At 61.0% G+C, this 17,035-nt stretch overlaps 3 protein-coding genes across 3 annotated transcripts; all 3 read left to right on the plus strand.

The window, feature by feature from the left end:
- Nucleotides 1-474: 474 nt before the first annotated feature.
- On the plus strand, nucleotides 475-2,505 carry LINJ_21_1030 (conserved hypothetical protein; the record flags this gene model as incomplete). Its single annotated transcript, XM_001465363.1, has 1 exon — nucleotides 475-2,505. One exon carries the CDS (start codon nucleotides 475-477, stop codon nucleotides 2,503-2,505), a length of 2,031 nt encoding a protein of 676 aa, XP_001465400.1.
- A 5,871-nt stretch (nucleotides 2,506-8,376) lies between these two features.
- Nucleotides 8,377-11,127, plus strand: LINJ_21_1040 (hypothetical protein; the record flags this gene model as incomplete). Its single annotated transcript, XM_003392401.1, has 1 exon — nucleotides 8,377-11,127. The coding sequence occupies one exon, from the start codon at nucleotides 8,377-8,379 to the stop codon at nucleotides 11,125-11,127; it is 2,751 nt and encodes a 916-aa protein (XP_003392449.1).
- Nucleotides 11,128-13,497: 2,370 nt separating this feature from the next.
- On the plus strand, nucleotides 13,498-16,065 carry LINJ_21_1050 (conserved hypothetical protein; the record flags this gene model as incomplete). Its single annotated transcript, XM_003392402.1, has 1 exon — nucleotides 13,498-16,065. One exon carries the CDS (start codon nucleotides 13,498-13,500, stop codon nucleotides 16,063-16,065), a length of 2,568 nt encoding a protein of 855 aa, XP_003392450.1.
- Nucleotides 16,066-17,035: the final 970 nt, after the last annotated feature.

Consider the following 17,035-nt stretch of genomic DNA (forward strand, 5'->3'; position numbering starts at 1 on the left):
CTTCGTGCGTGTGTGTGTGTGTGCAACGTCGTACTCGCATTCTGGGCGAGAGATGCCATCATGCATCATCGCCAGTCTGGACGCTCTACACGACTGTGGCAGCCTCGGAGTCCCCCCTTCAAGGACGCTGTCGCCCACAAGAGCGTTTTCTGTCTTGTGTGCCGGCTCTCCATCGGCATGTGAGTGTGTACGTGCCCGCCGCTCTTGATCGTTGATGTCTCACTCTGCTGCTGCTGCTGTGCTCCCCTGACCTCTCTTTCGCCACGTCGTTGTATGTCGCGCACAAACACGTTTTCCTATCATGCGCAGAGAAAGCAAAGACGAAGTCAAAGGCGAGCAGTCGCGGCGCACTCTCGGTGCCACCGTCTGCTGCATACACCTCACGTTTCCCTTCACGTCTGTCTCTCTCTCTCTCTGTGCGTGTGTGGAGGTTAGAAGCACCCGATGCAAGCTACATGTCGCTTAGGGCTCGTCATGTGGAGGGGCAGCCATCGTCGTTGGTATAGCCGTCATCAGGCATGCTCCTCACCACTTACACCAACGCTAGGTGCATTGTGGAGTGCCCACCGCATGCGGCACTCGCCGGCGCTGGAGCGTGGCGCTGGTGACTTGAGGGCCGTGACGCGACTGCCGCGTGGCATGTCCCCGTTTCAGTCATCTCGCGCTGCTGCCCCGGCCTCACAGCAGTGCGACGCTGTCGAATCTTGCCCTGACGGTGGTAGCCACATTGGCCATAGCTTATCCCCTTCCACTAACGTCGAAGGTGCCCCCTCGTCGTCCGCGCAGCCAAGCGAGCAGCTACCGCCGTGGCCAGTCGACGCCTTCGAATTCAACGCCGTTACGGCACACGGCGGACACGACGTTCGTCTAGCCTGGGACGCCATTTTTTCCTCCTCCGACTCGGCCACTGCTGACGCTAGCGGCAACGAGAGTGCCACATCCACACTGATGGGTGCCGGCGCTGTGCCTGATGCGACATCACCATTGCTCAACACCGCGTCTCGGACGACACCGAAGCTGTCTCTTGTCACTCTCGACACGATTCGGCAACTAAAGACAGTAGAGGAGACGGCAGAGGCGCAGGCAGCGCTGCGCGGTGGCGGTTGGGTGTGCACGGGATGCTGGTCGATTGTGCGCGCAGACTGTAGCGACAACACGAGTAGCGGTGCGTCCGACTCAACTGGTCTCTCATCCTTCCCCCGCACCATCTGCCCTGCGTGCCGCACACTGCGCCACGACGCGCGCATGTGGTCGCACACAGTTTCTCTGCGTCGTCGGCCCGATCTCTGGCAATGCGGATGCTGTGGAGAGGCAAACGCGCGTGCTGCCGCGAACTGCCGCTGCTGTGGGGTAGCACGGTCAGAAAGCATTGACACGGCGGATGATAGCCAGAAAGAGGCTTTCGTGCGCATGACGATCGCCGCCGAAGTGGACTCATACCCGATCGGGCATGTCGTCGTCACGCGAAACCGCACGACGCGCTGGCGCTGCGGGGCTTGTCGGGAGGTCAACTCCCTGCAGATAGTGGTGTGTCGCCACTGCGCACGCGAGCGGTTTGCTGTCACGGTAAGCTGTCCCACGTGCGATGCCCCGCGTGTCTTGTCAAACGCGGTGGTGTTTGGCGGTGGTGGGGCTGACGCACATGTGACACGAGGGCCCGACAGCCACAAGGCGCTGGACACCGCCTCCCCGTCATCTGTTGGTACCGCTGGTGCCTCCGGGGGCGGTCATACGGCCACGCCAAACTCCTCTGCGCGCGTCTTTGGCCCCGAAAACTGCTATAACCCGAACTCGACGCAGCTCACCTGTCTACAATGCCACAGCCCTCTCCATGGCGGCCGCGTGACCACCGTGAGCGCAACGCCGTCGTGGTGGTGCGCCTGCGGCGTTGTGAACACCATGACGGCGTACAGCTGCCTTCGTTGTCGCCTGCCGCGTGCCTTGGAGTGCCCTGAGAAGTTGCGAGCGCTCCTGCGGAGCGCCGTAGCGGATAGTGTCTCAGCCTCACCGCCTCTGTTTGCACACGATGCCGGTGCTGCACCCGACTGCTCTGAGGCGTCACCGAAGTGGGACTTTAGGTCTTGCACGAACTGGATGTGCGACAGCTGCTGCGGCGTAAACACTGCTTCATATCAAGTGGTCGCGGAGAGTAGCTTGCCGCCTTTCTCGGACGCGGCCTGCCCCGACCACACGAAGCGCGGTCGTCGGCTGTGGATGCGGCACGGCGACGCAGCGTGCCGCCACTGCGGTGCCCCGTGGCATCACCACGTCTTGCAGGAAGGCAACTCCTGGCGCTGCGCGTGCCACGCGCTCAACTCGCGCGCCGACGCCTTTTGCACGAGCTGCGGGCTTCCGGCGCTGGATGGGGTTCGGCCGGACATGCTTTCTTCCTGGTCTAAGGGGGACTGGCGATGCCCATCGTGCGGCAGCCTCTGCTACAGAGGTCGACAGCGGTGTTCCTGCGGCACACCTCGCCCACCTGCACGACTCGGCGGCGCGATATGATGCCGCTGACCTGTAAGCGAGGGCACGGTTGCGTGCATGTGCGGCAGCGTCTGGAGGCGGGGAACAGGAGTTGCGCACATGCGTTGCAACCGTTCTTGCAGAGGCACTTCGATGCTCTGTCGTGAGGCCTGCGGTCGCCTGAAGCCGAAAGAACAACGAAGAGGGAATTTGGCCACGCGCAGGCACACATATACAGTGACTCACACGTGTGTTTTGCGGCATGTATCTGTCTGTCGGAGCCGATATGAATGCCCCCCTCCCCCCCCTCCCCCCTCAGCGCAGACGGCATGCTGGAGGGAAGGCGAGCCTCACGGGATGGGCGTGAGAGGGGTTGCAAAGATGCGAAGACACTTCTCTTCTCTATATGGCCGCCGTCTTGTCGTCTCATCGACTCCTCCCCAATCCCCTCGTTTACTCATGAAAGGTAGCAATTGCTGTGAGGGCACCTGCGATGCCTGGCGCGCCTCCAACTGCACTCTACACCCCCCCTTCCTCACCCACACCCACAATCTTCCATCCTCGTCTCCCGCTTACGTAGGAGCCGCACTGGAGGACGTCTGCGCCTCTTTCTCTTCTCCTGGGTCAAGCCAACGCTCACGTCAGCGCCACACACGTGCAAGCGAACGGGTGCCTGCAGCTGTGTGTGTCTCTCTTTGGGTGCACGTGTGGCACAAGGCACCGCCGACATCCCTTTATCTGCCTCTCTGGCCAGCTCCTACCCCTCCCTCTCATTCCCTTCAACTGCCATATTGGGGGAGGAGGAGAGTGTCGGCTGACTAACGTCGTCAGGCGCTGGCCCACCGACACAAAAAAAAACACCGACCTTCTCACGGTAGTTGCGTGCATTCCCACCACCTATATCCCCAACCTTGTGCATATCAACAATCCTTGCCGCCGCCGCCGTCGTCATCGCTGCCCGCCTACCCTCGTCTCTGCACACAGGAACAGATACATGCAACGGTGCTACGGCATGAGGTGCGCCTACGAGCGGTGAATGAGGCCACATCCCCGTCTCTCGTCTTTTCCTCTCCCGCTGCTGGCACGTGTGAGATCAGCCCCCACCCCCTCCGCTACGAAGAGAAGGCGTTTGCCTTGCCAGGGGGTGGTGCCCAGAGAGCGGGTTTGTGGCCCCTCCGATGTGGGCAGGGCCACGCGTGCGTCGGCGCCGTCCTCCCCTGTGCTCCTCACGGGGCTCTTTTATGTTCCTCTGTCGCACACCTCAGCCGAGAAGTCCGATGGGCGCTTGTCTGCTCTGCTCTCCTCCCCCTCCCCACCGCGCTGCTTCGCACGGCACAAGTGCTTTGCCCTCTTGTGGGCGGCCTCCGCCATGCGTGTCGGGTCGGCTTCCGGCCGCGGCGTTCGGGTATGCAAACACAGACATGTGTATGTGTGCGCGGTAGCTCTCTTCCACCCCCTCCCTCCTATGCTGGGGAGGATGCCACCTGCTTTCATGGCCTTGTCTGCCCGTTCAAGGCAGTCCCACCCTGACCAGCCTCCATCACGTCCGCCACCGGGTGCGATACGGCGGATGAGAGGAGGGGGTGGGCCCTGCGCCGTCACCGACTTCGTCAAACAGATAAGCAGCGATTCCGCAAAGGCGGCGCGCAGCGGTCCGCTTCCTCCCTCCGCCCCTACCGGGCGACGCCCACAACAGGCCAGAGAACGGGGGGGGGGAGGGGACGGGTCGAGACCCGGCACCGCCCCAACTCACTCTAAACTGCCTTCTTCTCTTCCTTCCCACCGACTCTCTCTCTCTCTGATCTCACATCAGCGAGGGCAGGAGCTGGCCACACGGACGCCCACACAAGAGCGGCTTGACTATCTGTGCGTGTAGAACACTTCGCAACGAGCCCCTAACCCTCCTTCCCCTCCTCGCATGCGCACACACCTCCACCGTAAAGCACGCTGTGCTCGCACATACCTTCCGGCACTCGCAATTCGATAGAGGACGCTGAGCACAGCGGACGAAAGAGACAGAGGGAGACGCACAGCGAGGCGTGGTTTTACAACTTGCAAGCACACCACGCATACACACACTGGTGCGTGCGTGCGCGTTTTGTGTGCGTGCAGACGCACCGACAGCTCCCCTGGAGGCCCGCCTCCTGTTCCCCTGTGTCTTTTCCCGCTCGCGCGCGCGCTTCCCGCCGCGACTCGTCTCGATAAGAGGGCAGCATCTCATTCTTTCTCGCTCTCTCACCTGTAGGAAAGGCCTCGGCTGTTGGGGGTTTGCACCGCTCATTTCCGTTTTTTTTTCTGCTTTGTGGCACGATCCTGCCGACCCATTTCCCTCTGTACCTGCCTCTTCTCTCTCTTCGGGTTCGGGTGTGGGCGTCCGACGCGGCTACTTGTCAAGAGCATCATCGCATCACTTCCACTTGCTCTCGGATTCTTTTTGTTTGTGTCGGTCTTGTTAGTCGCCCTCTCCCACTCCCCCACACTACTATTCCTTCTCCCCCGTGTGCTACTCTCTCATACCACGACTCTACCGCCTTCCAACCCCCCCTCTCATCCTCACCCCCGCCCCGCACACGCTTTATGCTGCATATACGTGACCATCTTTGTTTTGGTATCATCTCTCTCTCGTCCTTGTAACTCGCGCGTGTGAGCGTCTGTCTCTGCGTGAGGGTGCGAGTTCTTCACGCCTGCTCAGACACGCTATCGCCACCCCTCACTTATCTCCCCAACCTCCACCTTCCCTCCTCCAAACTCTCTGGTTAGCGCGGCTCAAAATTTTAGTGCGTATTTCCTGTGCGCTTCGTCTGCCTTCTGCTTTCTTTTCGCGCTCCGCGATCTACTCACCCTCGACGCTCTCCCCTCCCGCATCGCCATCCCATTCCGGCGATTCTCTGCGAAGAGGGAGGCTGCTGCTCGGTGCTCCAGGTTGTGTGTGTTTAGCGGTCTCGGTGTTGTGCTGCGGCTCTCCTTTCTGGATTGCCACTTCTTCTTTGCCTCTCATTTCGTGTCTACTGAAGTGTAAGTTCGGTGGCGTGGAGTGGGGTGGGAAGGGGGGCCCGTTTGGATTCCGTGCTTGCTTCGGCGTGTTTACATTCCTCCCGAAGACCGCCACCGCCCCCACGCCACTCTGTAACGCAACCGCGCTATCGATTTTTGTTTGTTTGCTTGGCGGCTGGGCTGTCTGTGCGCGCGCGGGCGTGTTCGTGTGTATGTGTGTGTGTGCTTTCTTCTGGCCATTCCTTGCGCGATCATCTCCTCCTCGGTGTTCGCAGTGTGTGTGTGTGTGTGTGTGTGTGCGTGCGTGCGTTGAAGCGCTTGACGGCGTGGCGTGCCTTCCGCTTCTTTCTCGTTCTCTGGTCGGCCCTACTCGGACACGTTTGCCCCTCCCCTCTCCCCTCTTGTGGTTTTCCGCGCCTCTCCAAATTCACTGTCCTCCCGCAGCGTATTGTCTCTCTCGCTAAGAGGGACAAAACCACGATTGGCAACAACGCCGGCACCGTCTGGCCCTCTCACGCGCCCCTCCCAATCACCGCCATCTCCGCCATCGACGGTGCCGTCCTCCTTCCTCTTTCAATTCTTTTTTTTTTGCTCGTCGCTGCTCCTTCCCTCCTTTTTCTTTGCCGCGCACCACGCGCGCGCCGCCGTTTTCGCGGTGGTTGGTTGCGAGAGAGCAGCAGACCGGGCGGATCGTCTTGCCGGACTCTGCTGATTCGTATCGCCTTTCGGCTGTGTTGCACTGACTCGTCCCCCTCTGTGCGTGATATCGCGTCTCACCTCAGCCGCGACCCAGCCGCCGCGCCTTCCTCCCATCTCCCCAGTGGCCAATCCTTCGGTTACTTCCTCGTTGGGCATCCGAACGCCTTTCTGTCCACGTGTTTCTATGCGAGATCCTTTGTGTGCTCAGCCCCTGCAGCTCTTCCTCTTGGCCGAGGTTTATGTGCGTGGTGCCTCTCTCGCCACTCTGCGCCGGTGCCGCTCATCGCCATCGTGTGCTCCACGTAGACAAAAAGGCCAAACCGCGGATACCCCACCACCTCCTCTCCCCTCCATTGCATTTTGGTCTGCAAGTCCGACTGGGGGTGCATACACACACATACACGTATATACATATATATATATATATACGTATATATATGTGTATGTACATATGTGTTTGTATGCCGGTTTGCTACTCTTCTCCCGTTTTCATTTAGCTTTTCATCCATACCTCTGCTCCGCGTCGCCACGGCCACCACCGTTGCCATTACCGTCTTCTCCCTGACGCCCCCCTCCCTCCCCCTCCCCCCTCCTTGTCGCTTCGTTGTGCCTTTCCGCTTGGCTGTGTGCATGTGTGTGTGTGTGCATTGATACCCACGTGACTTGTCCGGTATTGCTGTCCCGTGTATCCCCTCCCCCTTCTCCCTACTCCCTTCTGCACGCACCGCTTTATCTGACGACCCTTTTAACCCTCTGTTCTGGCTTGGTGGTTGCTCGCGGCTCTCGCTTCAGTCAGCCCTCGCCGCGGTGGCTGCCATCCTTGTCGCCGTGACCCTTGCCATTTTCCAAACCTGCATCCTGAACACGCCCCACCTTGTGTGGTACTCCTCCTCTCTCGCCTTTCACGCAGGCGTCTCAGGGCTCAGAGAGAGCAACACGACGCCGTTCGCCTCCTTTCTTGTCCTCTAACCTCGCGCTTCGTCTGTGCCGAGTGCGTGTCTTTTCCCATTCGCCCTCTTCTTCCCATTCGGTGTGACGCCTTCGTGTTGTTTCGTGCTTCGGTTTCGGCAGCATAACGGCGTGCGGACGCGTGTTCGCATGTAACGGAACCGATTTTCGCTCTTGTCGCGGATAAGCACCAGTGATCTGTTGGGGGGGGGTTCCCCCTTCTTCCCTTTTATATCTGTTTACTTTCGAGCCTCTCGGCCTTCGGTTGCCGCTCCGTCGCTTTCTCGCCAGCCTCCGCCCTCTCTTCGTGCCCCTTCTTCGTTGGTCTCTTCTCAGCCCTTATCCCATATCCTCATTTTCCCTCCCCACTCTACCGGAGTGACGGTCCTTCTGTTGCTTCTTCTTTTGTTTTGTCGTGAGGGGTGGGGGTTTTGCGTGTTTGCCTGTCCGCCGCCGTGTTTGTGTCTGTGCTCGTCTCCATTTTTTTTTTCTGTGTCTCCAGCGAAGGTAACCTAACCTCGCCTCCTGCATTGCCTCCTCATCGGCACCGATGACCACCGCGCGGTCATCACCATCATCACCATTACCTGAAGCTTCTTTTTCTTTGTCATTGCTTTGTGTTCGTTCATATCGGTCCAAGGAGTACTGCCGACGCGCTTTCTCCATCTTCCCTTTTCCACAAGCTCCCGTTGATCATCATCATCACTATCCTCTGTGAAGGAACGAGAGGACGCACTCAGCTCCCTCCATCTCCCCTCACCAACGGCAACGGGAGCACAGCCCCCCTCCCCCCTCCACACACACACACACACCCACCCACCCACACGGAGTAACATAATAACTGCAGTACCCGCTCTTCTCTCCCGCATTCCTCTTACTCCTTTTGCTTCAGATTCGTGAAGGGTTTCTGATTCTGTCTCCAGTGCCCCCTCCCCCGTTGCCACTCGCAGTGCCACACACGCACACAGTCACGCCCTTGTGTTTTTCGTTCTGTTTTGCGCCCCGTTGTCTGCCGTGCCTGCTTCTCGCCCATCTGCCTCTTGGCCCACCGTGTGACGGCTTGGCCTTGCCTCCCGACTGCCCTGCGGTCTTTACTTCCTCCCTCTTGTTCTTCACCTGTCCCTCTGCACAGCATCCATCCACCCTCGTCGGTGCGTGCGTGCGTGTGTGTGCGCACAGGCAGCAGCTGCGCCGGCCAACCAGGGAGCGAGGAGGGAACGCAGCGCGTCGAACGCACGGCTAGGGAGAACCAAGTGGTCTCTAGCAAGCTTTATGTACTCTGCGGCAGGCATGCGCGACGGCAACTGCGATGAGGCGCAGCCACTGCCTCCGCCGGTGGTGGAGGACGCATCTGCCGCGGTCATCTCGGATGCGGTCCATACAAGCTGCCACGACTTTTCTTGCTCTCCATCGGAAGCGACGGAAAACTCGACGCTTGCATTCTCGCCGCCGACGCAGGAGCCAACACCGTTGCCGACGCCTGCCGCGCGTCTCTTTACTTCGCGGCCCACCCCGAACGCCTCGCCACTCATCGCCGGCACCCGACCATCGCGCTGGCCGAGCACCTCGCCGCTGCGGTCTTGCGGAAGTCCCATCGTGACCTTCGCGCCGTCGACCCGCTTTGATCAGTGCCGCCAGCGCACCAATGTGGCGGTACGGCGATCTGATGACGTGCCGCACTTCGCGCTGCCGGCCCCCTTGCTAGAGCTGCCGCTGTCGTCCACGTGGGCCTCATCAGGGCAGATGACGGACTCTGCGTTGCGGGCCATTGGACTACAGCAGCCCTGCGTCCTCGCCGGCAGCCCACCCACGCCCTCGCCACGGCGGCCCCCTTCGTCTACGCAGAGCGAGTGCCTCAGGGACTTTGCGGTTGATGACTTCAGCGACACTGCGTCCTCCGCTGACTCTGCGTGCTCTACGAATTCGTCATCGACGACGCTCCTCGACAGCGACATCCCTGCCGTGCGGCCGCGCACTCCGCCCTCACTGGCGCTTGGACTTTCAATCCCCAGCGTGGTCTTGCTAGTGCCGCCGGACTGCAAGCACTCAGCTATTCCCTCGGTGACGGATGAGATCGACAGCTCAACTGTAGCCGCCGTTGGCACTGCTACGAAGACAACGCCGCCGTCGCTCGCGAACACCAGCGACGTGTCCTTCACCCTGCTCGAGCCAGAGAAGTTGGCGCGCACAACAGCCCACCTCCTCACTGAGGCTGTTGGCTCGATTCGTGAGCAGTGTCACGTGGCCAGCGCGAAGACAGAAAGAGTGAGCGCTGCTCTCGCTCAATGCCGCCAAACGACACCAGAGGCACCCCTGATAGACAAGCCATGTCTGATGAGTATGAAGGTGCCACCACCACCGCTTCTCGAGAGCCTCTCGCTGTCGTCGACCCCCGAGGTGACGCCGTCTATAGCACCACTGCTGTTGGCGCCGTCGCCGCCGACGAACTCAGTTGAGCTGGCAAACTCGAGAATGGCGCTGCGGCTGCCTGACACACCCGGCGAGCAACTGCACACCGCTCCTCTCGATCCCGTCTTTCCCAGCAACAATGCGGAGTTGCTGGTGAACGCCGCAGCAGAGGTGACGACCCTGTGGCAACGTAAGTCCTCGTCCACCGCCATTCTTGTACTCTCGCGGTGGGGCGGCGAAGAGCTCAATGAGTCCTCACACCCTACTGGTTTTCCGGCCGCCAACGCAGCAGCGGCGATATTCACGGCGAGAATTGCTGAGGTATCTTGTGACAGCAACCACGGTGCCGGGGCCATCGATGCGCAGCCATCGAAGGCTACCACACCGCCGCAAACGTCCTTCGTGACCGCTCCCAGTAGCGGCGGTAGCGACGCTAGTGACAAGTGTGAGGGCGCCGTGGAGAACTCCTGCACTTCCTTCGCCGGCACTGAGCAGGTCGGCGAAGACGGCGCGGCCGTGACCACCCATCCAACACCGCATCCCCCGCTACACCCTGCGGAGCTTCGCTCCCCTCATGACCAGGAGCGTTGTGCCGTCGACTCCGCCGCCGCTGCGGGCACGGCGCGGCTGCGGTCACCGAGCCCGGCCCACACACCTTCGAGGCCGCGTCTTTTTCAGCATCCGCTGAAGTGCTCTCCAGGCGTGGCCACGTGCAGCCTGGCCATGGCCTTCGAGGCAGGAGGATCCCCGTCCTCGTCCGCCGAGTCGCATGCAGAAAAGGACAGCGGAACTCATGAGAGGTTCTCGCAACCACCACTGCGCAGCGACGCTGCGAGAGAAGCTCTACGGAGCAGCTGTGAAGGACCTGCTCCTATTTCTGTCACCATGACCAGCGGCATCGCTCGTGCCGCGTTTCAGCACCTTGGCTGTGCCATGGTTGAAGACGACGACAGCGCCGACGCCACTTCACCGGCGAAGCAGCCCATTCACAGCGGCAGCAGTAGCAGCCGCAGCTGTGACGTCGGTGCAGGTGCGCCGTGCCTGATGAAGGCACAAAAAGATGCAGCAGCAGCAGGTTCACCACTGCCGCTGGCATCACCGACACCACCGCGCTCAGTGCTAGCGACGGGGTGTCCGTCGTTGTTCCGTCTCAGCGGTGACCGAGGCAGCAGCCACCTCCCTCGGTGCCCTCAGCGACAGCTCCCGATGCAGCCGATAACGCCCTTCACCAACGATATCACCTCTGCCACGACGAGCAGACCTCATCCATCGTCGTCATCACCCGTGCGGCAGCCAACAGGGGGCCTCGATGCATCCTTGTTGTCCCTCACAATGGAGTCCAGCTCTGCACCAAGGCGGTCAACGAACTTGTCTCTTTCCGGCACACCGTCGCAGCACGCGTTCCCGATGCTCTGCAGCTCCCCGCACGCCTTGACAGCGACGATCACGACGGCACGTCAGTACTTCTTCGGTAGTGAAGGGTCGAGAAGCCCTACATCTACGACTCGGATCGGGCCCAGGCTCCTCTCTCCGTTTCCGCCGCTCAGCCGCAACGCGCCGTATGGCGGCTCGACCCCAATCTCGCCAAAGGGGGCCAGTACGGCAGATGAATAGCGACGGCGAGTACAGTTCTGCATCCTGCTCCACCGTACCCGGACACGTTGGTCATCCACACTCCTCTGCAGCCGAGCTCGCCCCACTCCTGCGCGGCACAATAACGAGCGGAGCACCGGGTAACTGACCTCTATGTGGTAGATCGATCCGTTCCGCGCAATCACCGCTTCTGCTACGACACAGCTCCTCTTCATCACCTGGTGCAACCTCTCCGTCTCTGAGGTGTGCCTGAGGACGTTGGGGTGTGTGCAAGGGCGCATTGCACCTCATCTTTCTAAGGGGAAAATAACAGGGCCGCACCGTCGCCGTCTTTTATTGCGCCCATTGCTGCGGATGCAGTGGTGTCCAGTTGCACACGCACGCGTGACTCTCTCTTTTCCGCTTCATGACTTCTTCGTCGCTCCTCCACCCTTCCCCTTTTCGACGACCTCTGTCTTGCCTTTGCCGCTGCAAGGGGTGCGCGTGCATGACGGGCTGTTGCTGCTGCTGCTGTCGTTTGTGCTTCCCTTTTTCGTTTTTTTTTTGTTTTCACATTGGCTTCTTTCTCCTTACTCTTTTGTGTAGGAGGGGAGGGGGCTAACTTCCACACCTGTCTTCCACCGTATGTCTGTCCGTGTCTGTCGGTGTAGCATGCACCTCTCCTGCGTGTAGTAGCCACGTGTATGCTTGGGTGCGTTGTGTATCTTGGTACTCCTTCAGTTCATCTCTCTCTGTTCTTACCCTGTCTTTCTCCTCCGCCTCTTTATTGTGTAAGTCTGTGCTCGTATCTACCGGTGTGCGTGTGCATCTGTGCTAGCTGAGGCCCTCCTCGACCCTCTCCCTCTCCCTCCTCTCTGTGTGCCCTCCCACCCTCGCGTCTGCGTTGCTGACGGGTGCGCACCAGACCCGTGCCCACAACACAGGCGAGAATGATGCGATGAGGTAGAGGAGGGGTGGGGTGGGGTGGGTGTACCACATCCGTGTGCGTGCTTGTTTATATCTGTGTATTTCGCTGATCCTCTTCCCCACTCCCGTCTTAAGGCGGCATAGGCGGCGCAGAGCTCACCATCGCCGGCCTCCGCCGTTCTCCATTTCTTCGTCTTTAAGGGGCGTCTATGCGCAGACGTATCCGTGCTGCACCCCGCCTCCTTCTCCTCGCCCTGCGCATCTGCGTGTTTGCCTTGCCGTGCTGCTTGCAACCACCAGCACCACCACCACCTCCCTTTCCTTTTCTTTCCTTTGCTCGGCTCCCACACAGTTCTCCTCTCATCGCCGTTGTGCGCCGCCTGCGCCGTCTCGCACCTCTCTCGCGCGACAGCTGGCACCCCCTCCTGCCCCGTCTGCCTTCCATCAGCCGCCGTCTGTAGAACGCGACGCTGGATGGCGTGTGTCCAACGCGCCGGGCACACACGCGGTTTCTATCTGTTCCCTTCCTCCCACTCGCTCTCTCTAACTTGCTGTGTGTGTGTCCATTGATAGCTTCTTCCCTCGCGCGTTCGCTCTTACCACTCGCCAACATTCCTTTTCACGTGCGTAGAGGTTGGCCATGCTTCACACGCACAGCGAAACAGCAGCGGAACCAACAACAAAATGAGTCGTTCAACGTGCGTGCTGGGAAGCTTTATGAAAGCGGCACACGTGTACTGCCACGCACGCGCACGCAAACACCGTTGGTGTCTGCACCATCTTCAAGGAGTTGTTCATCGCTCTGTCTGCGCCTGTGGACGTATGCGTACTTGTGTGCGAGTCGGTGAGGCTGTGGGAGCTTCGCCGTGCGCCACACACGCTTTCCGTGCATCCCTTTCTCGCACACCTCCGAGGCACGGAGGTGGTGCTGGCGGAGCAGGGGAACTGTCGCTTACCGCCGGCATCTTCCTCCCTACCACTCATGTGTTGTCTCTCTCTCTCTCCGCCTCCGCCTTCGCTTTTCTCCCATCCCCACCCCACCCAACACGGCGGCTGAACTTTCCATGCATCCGATGCTCATCTCCTTTTTTGTGCTCTCACGTACTGCCTCGCGCATGCTTTCACTTGTTTTGTCTTCATGCACGCTTCCCTCTTGACTGCATGTGCCTCACCTGCGGTGACATCCTGCCTTCCATCGCTACCCAGCCGTGCACTCACACGCTTACTCGCTTACATGCAACTACGGTGACGTCTGCATCGTTCCATAGCTTGGTGTTATCGAGCAGCGAAGAAGGGCGTCGCGCTTCCGCTCTGCAGTTCCCCGGTGAGAGACACAGGGGAACACAGACGAGGAAGAGGCGTGCGAGGGTGTGTCTCTGCAGGAACAAGGAGGAGGAGGAGGCGACACACACACACACACACACACACGCACACATCCGCTGTGCTCGTCCACCGAAGCATTTTTCTTCTACGTTGCGAGGCGGCATGGCCTTCTTCCTCAAGGCCCTTGGCCTGTCCGACAGCATCCCGGGCTTCCCCTTCACCCCTGCCGCCAATGACCCTGGCCGCACCGTGTACACCTCGCCACGGATGTGCTGGACCCTGCGACCCGGCACACAGAGCGACGATGCGCAGACGAGGGTGTCCATCTTTACCTGCTCTGTTTCTGCGGCGACCACGGCAGGCAGCAGCGGTGACCGCGAGCTGATCAAGCAGCTGGCCCGAAACACCATGCGCCGCGCAAAGAGCCTTATGATCCCAGGGTTTCTCAAGTGCCACGGCGCGGTGGAGCACGGCGAAACGATCTACATAGCCACGGAGCCGTGCGTGGCGCTGAAAGACGTTTTGGAGAGTTTAGAGTTGCGACGGCACTACTGTGGAGAGATGGAGGAGGAGTACGCCGCCTCCGTCGCGTACGGCCTGGAAACAGTGGGTGGCGCACTCGCGGCACTTCAATCGAACAGGCTGGTGCATGGCAACGTACACTGCGGGTCGATCTTTATCTCCGCTGTGTCGGGGTTCTGGCGGCTATTCGGGCTGGAGTTCATATCCGCAATGGACGAAGTGGCGAGGGGTACCCCCGGCTGCCTCTTCGAATGCGCGCGACGCGCTGGAATGGTCGTCGGGTATCGCTGCCCGCCGGAGCTGGGTAGCAGCAGCTGCGGTGACGTCGGTAGTGGGGATCCTGTGGTGGCCGTGGACGCATGGGGCGTAGGCTGCTTACTGTACGAAACGGTGGGGGTGACGGCCGAGGAGGCGATCAACGGCAGGCTGAATTCAGTGGCTCACAACCTTAGCGCGGCGGAGCTGCGAAACGTGTGCCGTCAGAGCCTGCCGAAGTCTCTGCACCAGGGCTGCATCCACCTCACAACGCCAAACCCGCGCATGCGCAAGTCCATTGCGGCCTTCTTAGAGAACTGCGAGTTTGTAAAGAAGAGCACGTTTGTGCAGTACATGAAGGCGCTGTCCGGGTTGCTACTGATGGATCTGTCGCAGCAGATGCGGCTGGCCGAGTCGCTGGCTGAGACGGTGGAAAAGTTTCCACTGCGGGCGTGCCTCTGCTTCGTTCTACCGCGGCTCGGCGAGCTTGTCCGCACTGCTGCAAAGGCCAGTGGCAGCTCGGGAGCGATAGGGGTGTCGATTGGGCCGTTGGCCGACCCTGTGCTGAAGATCTCGGAGCGCACCGCAGCGGGCGAGGACTTTGATACATATGTAACGCCGGTGCTTGTGCAGCTTTACCAGTCGGCCGATGTGCTGCTGCGCTACAAGCTGCTCCTGGGCGTCGAGACCTACGGCGCGAAGCTGTCCTCCACGGCGCTGAACAACGCTATCTGGCCGCTCTACGCCAAGGGGTTCGCATACTCGGCGCCCAGAGTGCGGGAGTACAGTGCGCGCGCATTGGTGCACCTCGCTCCTCACATGTCGGAGAGCATCCTTGGCGACCAGGTGCCGAAGGCCCTCGCGCAGCTGCAGCGCGACGTCGACGGAGCGCTGCGCGCCAACGCCACCATAGCACTCAACCTCATCTCCGAGCACATTACACCCCCGTCGCAGCGGGCGATGGTGATGCTGGTGTACTGCCGCCCGATGCTCCGCGACGCCTTCGAACCGTCACGCGTGGCGGCGCTGCGGTCGCTGCACGGGTCTCTCGAGTGCTTGTCAGCCAAGCAGCTCGCCGAGTCGGTGCTTCCAGCCATATCGCCACTGACTGTCGACCCGACGTCCGCGGAGAGTCGCACGGCTGCGTTGTCGCTCCTGAATGCGTCCATGGCGAAGTTGGAGGCGCATCATAAGCAGCTCTCCGCGCAGCAGGTGACTGTTCCCTCTGGCGGCCCCGTCACTGCCAACGGAAGCACGGATGCCTCGTCGACAAGCACTCCTGTGCCTGCCACTGTTCCGGCTGGCACTGCATCAAGAGGATGGGGCCTGCCGGATGGTTTCACCATATCTTCTGCATTGTCTACTGCCGGTGCTGCTCCGCAGCACGTCGATGCTGTCTCGGCGCCCGTGTCGTCAAGTGCTTCTAGCCCGCTGCGCCCGACCCCGGTAGCCACTGTGCTGCCGACACCGGTGGCTGATGCGGCTTCCTCAGTGGGGGGCGGCGGCAGTGGCTGGAGCGACGACGATGAAGCTGCTGCGGCGAGTGAGGACGACGGCGAGAGCAGGCCCCACGCTTTCCGTGAGAGCTCGCAATTTGCCAAGTCTGCCGCGCCACCGCCGAGCGCGCCCACGGCGCCCTTCTTTGCCGGCACGAAGTCAGCGCCTACTGCTGCATCTTACGCTGCCTCTCCAGTGAATGCTGCCGGCGGTGCTCACGGGTCTACATCATCTCTCACGGGGCTCGCATCCTCGCCGCCGTCGCAGCCTGTCCTGACAGTGCCGACCGCTAGCAGGGTGTCAATCCGACCCGGCATCAGTAGTCTAGTCGGCGGCACCGGTGGAGCCGCGCCTGTCAGTGTAAGCGGTGGCACCGATTCCGTCACTGCGAGTGCGCCTAGCGGGCCGATGAAGCTGCGCAGGAAGGGCGGTCTCGGGGCGGCGCGACTGGATTGAGAGGGAAAAGCAAGAGCGCGTCGGCGTGGCCGCTTACCTATATGTGTATGGAGAATAGCTGGACAGCTGCGCTACCACGCGAACTCCCAGCCCACTATCGGACACTATCTTGTTGACCCCTTCTCACGGAGGCGTGATGGTTCCGCGGAAGAGGCGGGTAGAGAAAGGGCATCTTCCTCTTCCTCTCCCTCCACACACACACACACACACACACACACACCCGCCTTTCCACAGCCCTCCCTCCCTCCCTCTTGCGTCGCTGTAGGAGGCGGTGGTGCCGTTTTGCGAGAGGAGCAGCAGCAGCAGCAGTAGTGGCACGAGTGTGCCTGCGCGCTGTGCACGGCTTGTAGGCTCACCGCGCATGCTGCATGGGGACGATGAGCACATGGAAAGGAGGCAAAAGGGAGCTGAATCGCGCTCTAGGCGTGTCGGTGCGTGTTCCGGTGTGTGTTCTCATTCGGATCTGTCTTGATTGCCCGGTACTCCTCTTGGCTGTGCGCGTACACGGGCGGTGATGATGGGCGTTGCCCGGCATAGGAGAGGGAAGAGGTGAGCCGTGGCAGTGGCCGTGTTGGTGGTTGTGCTGGCCCGGAGAGACGGTGCGTCTGTGGTGCCCACCGATAGTGTGCCGCTATTTTTGTTGGCCGGGAGAGGAGGGGCGGCGCCGCTTGATGGGCAACGCGGGGATGGGGTCTACTCGGGGCTGCGCAGAAGCCCCTCTCTCCTATCGACGGGCACGCGGCGCTTGCCTCGGCTTCCCTGCCACTGTTACTCGCCGTCTGCATCGTTCTCTCCCTCTGTCTTTGCTCTGGCATTTGCCCGACTGCTGTTGCGCGTGGCCTTCCCAAGAGTGGGGGTGGGGGCACGCAACGGGTGTGAAGCGGCTCTCTTTGCTCGCCGCTCTCGCCAACGTGCCACCTCCTCCCCCTTTCATCGTTTGAACACCAACGCTCGAGCGGAGGGCGGCGCG

Source organism: Leishmania infantum, chromosome 21 (assembly GCF_000002875.2).
Source record: "Leishmania infantum JPCM5 genome chromosome 21".
Classification (NCBI taxonomy): Eukaryota; Euglenozoa; class Kinetoplastea; order Trypanosomatida; family Trypanosomatidae; genus Leishmania; species Leishmania infantum.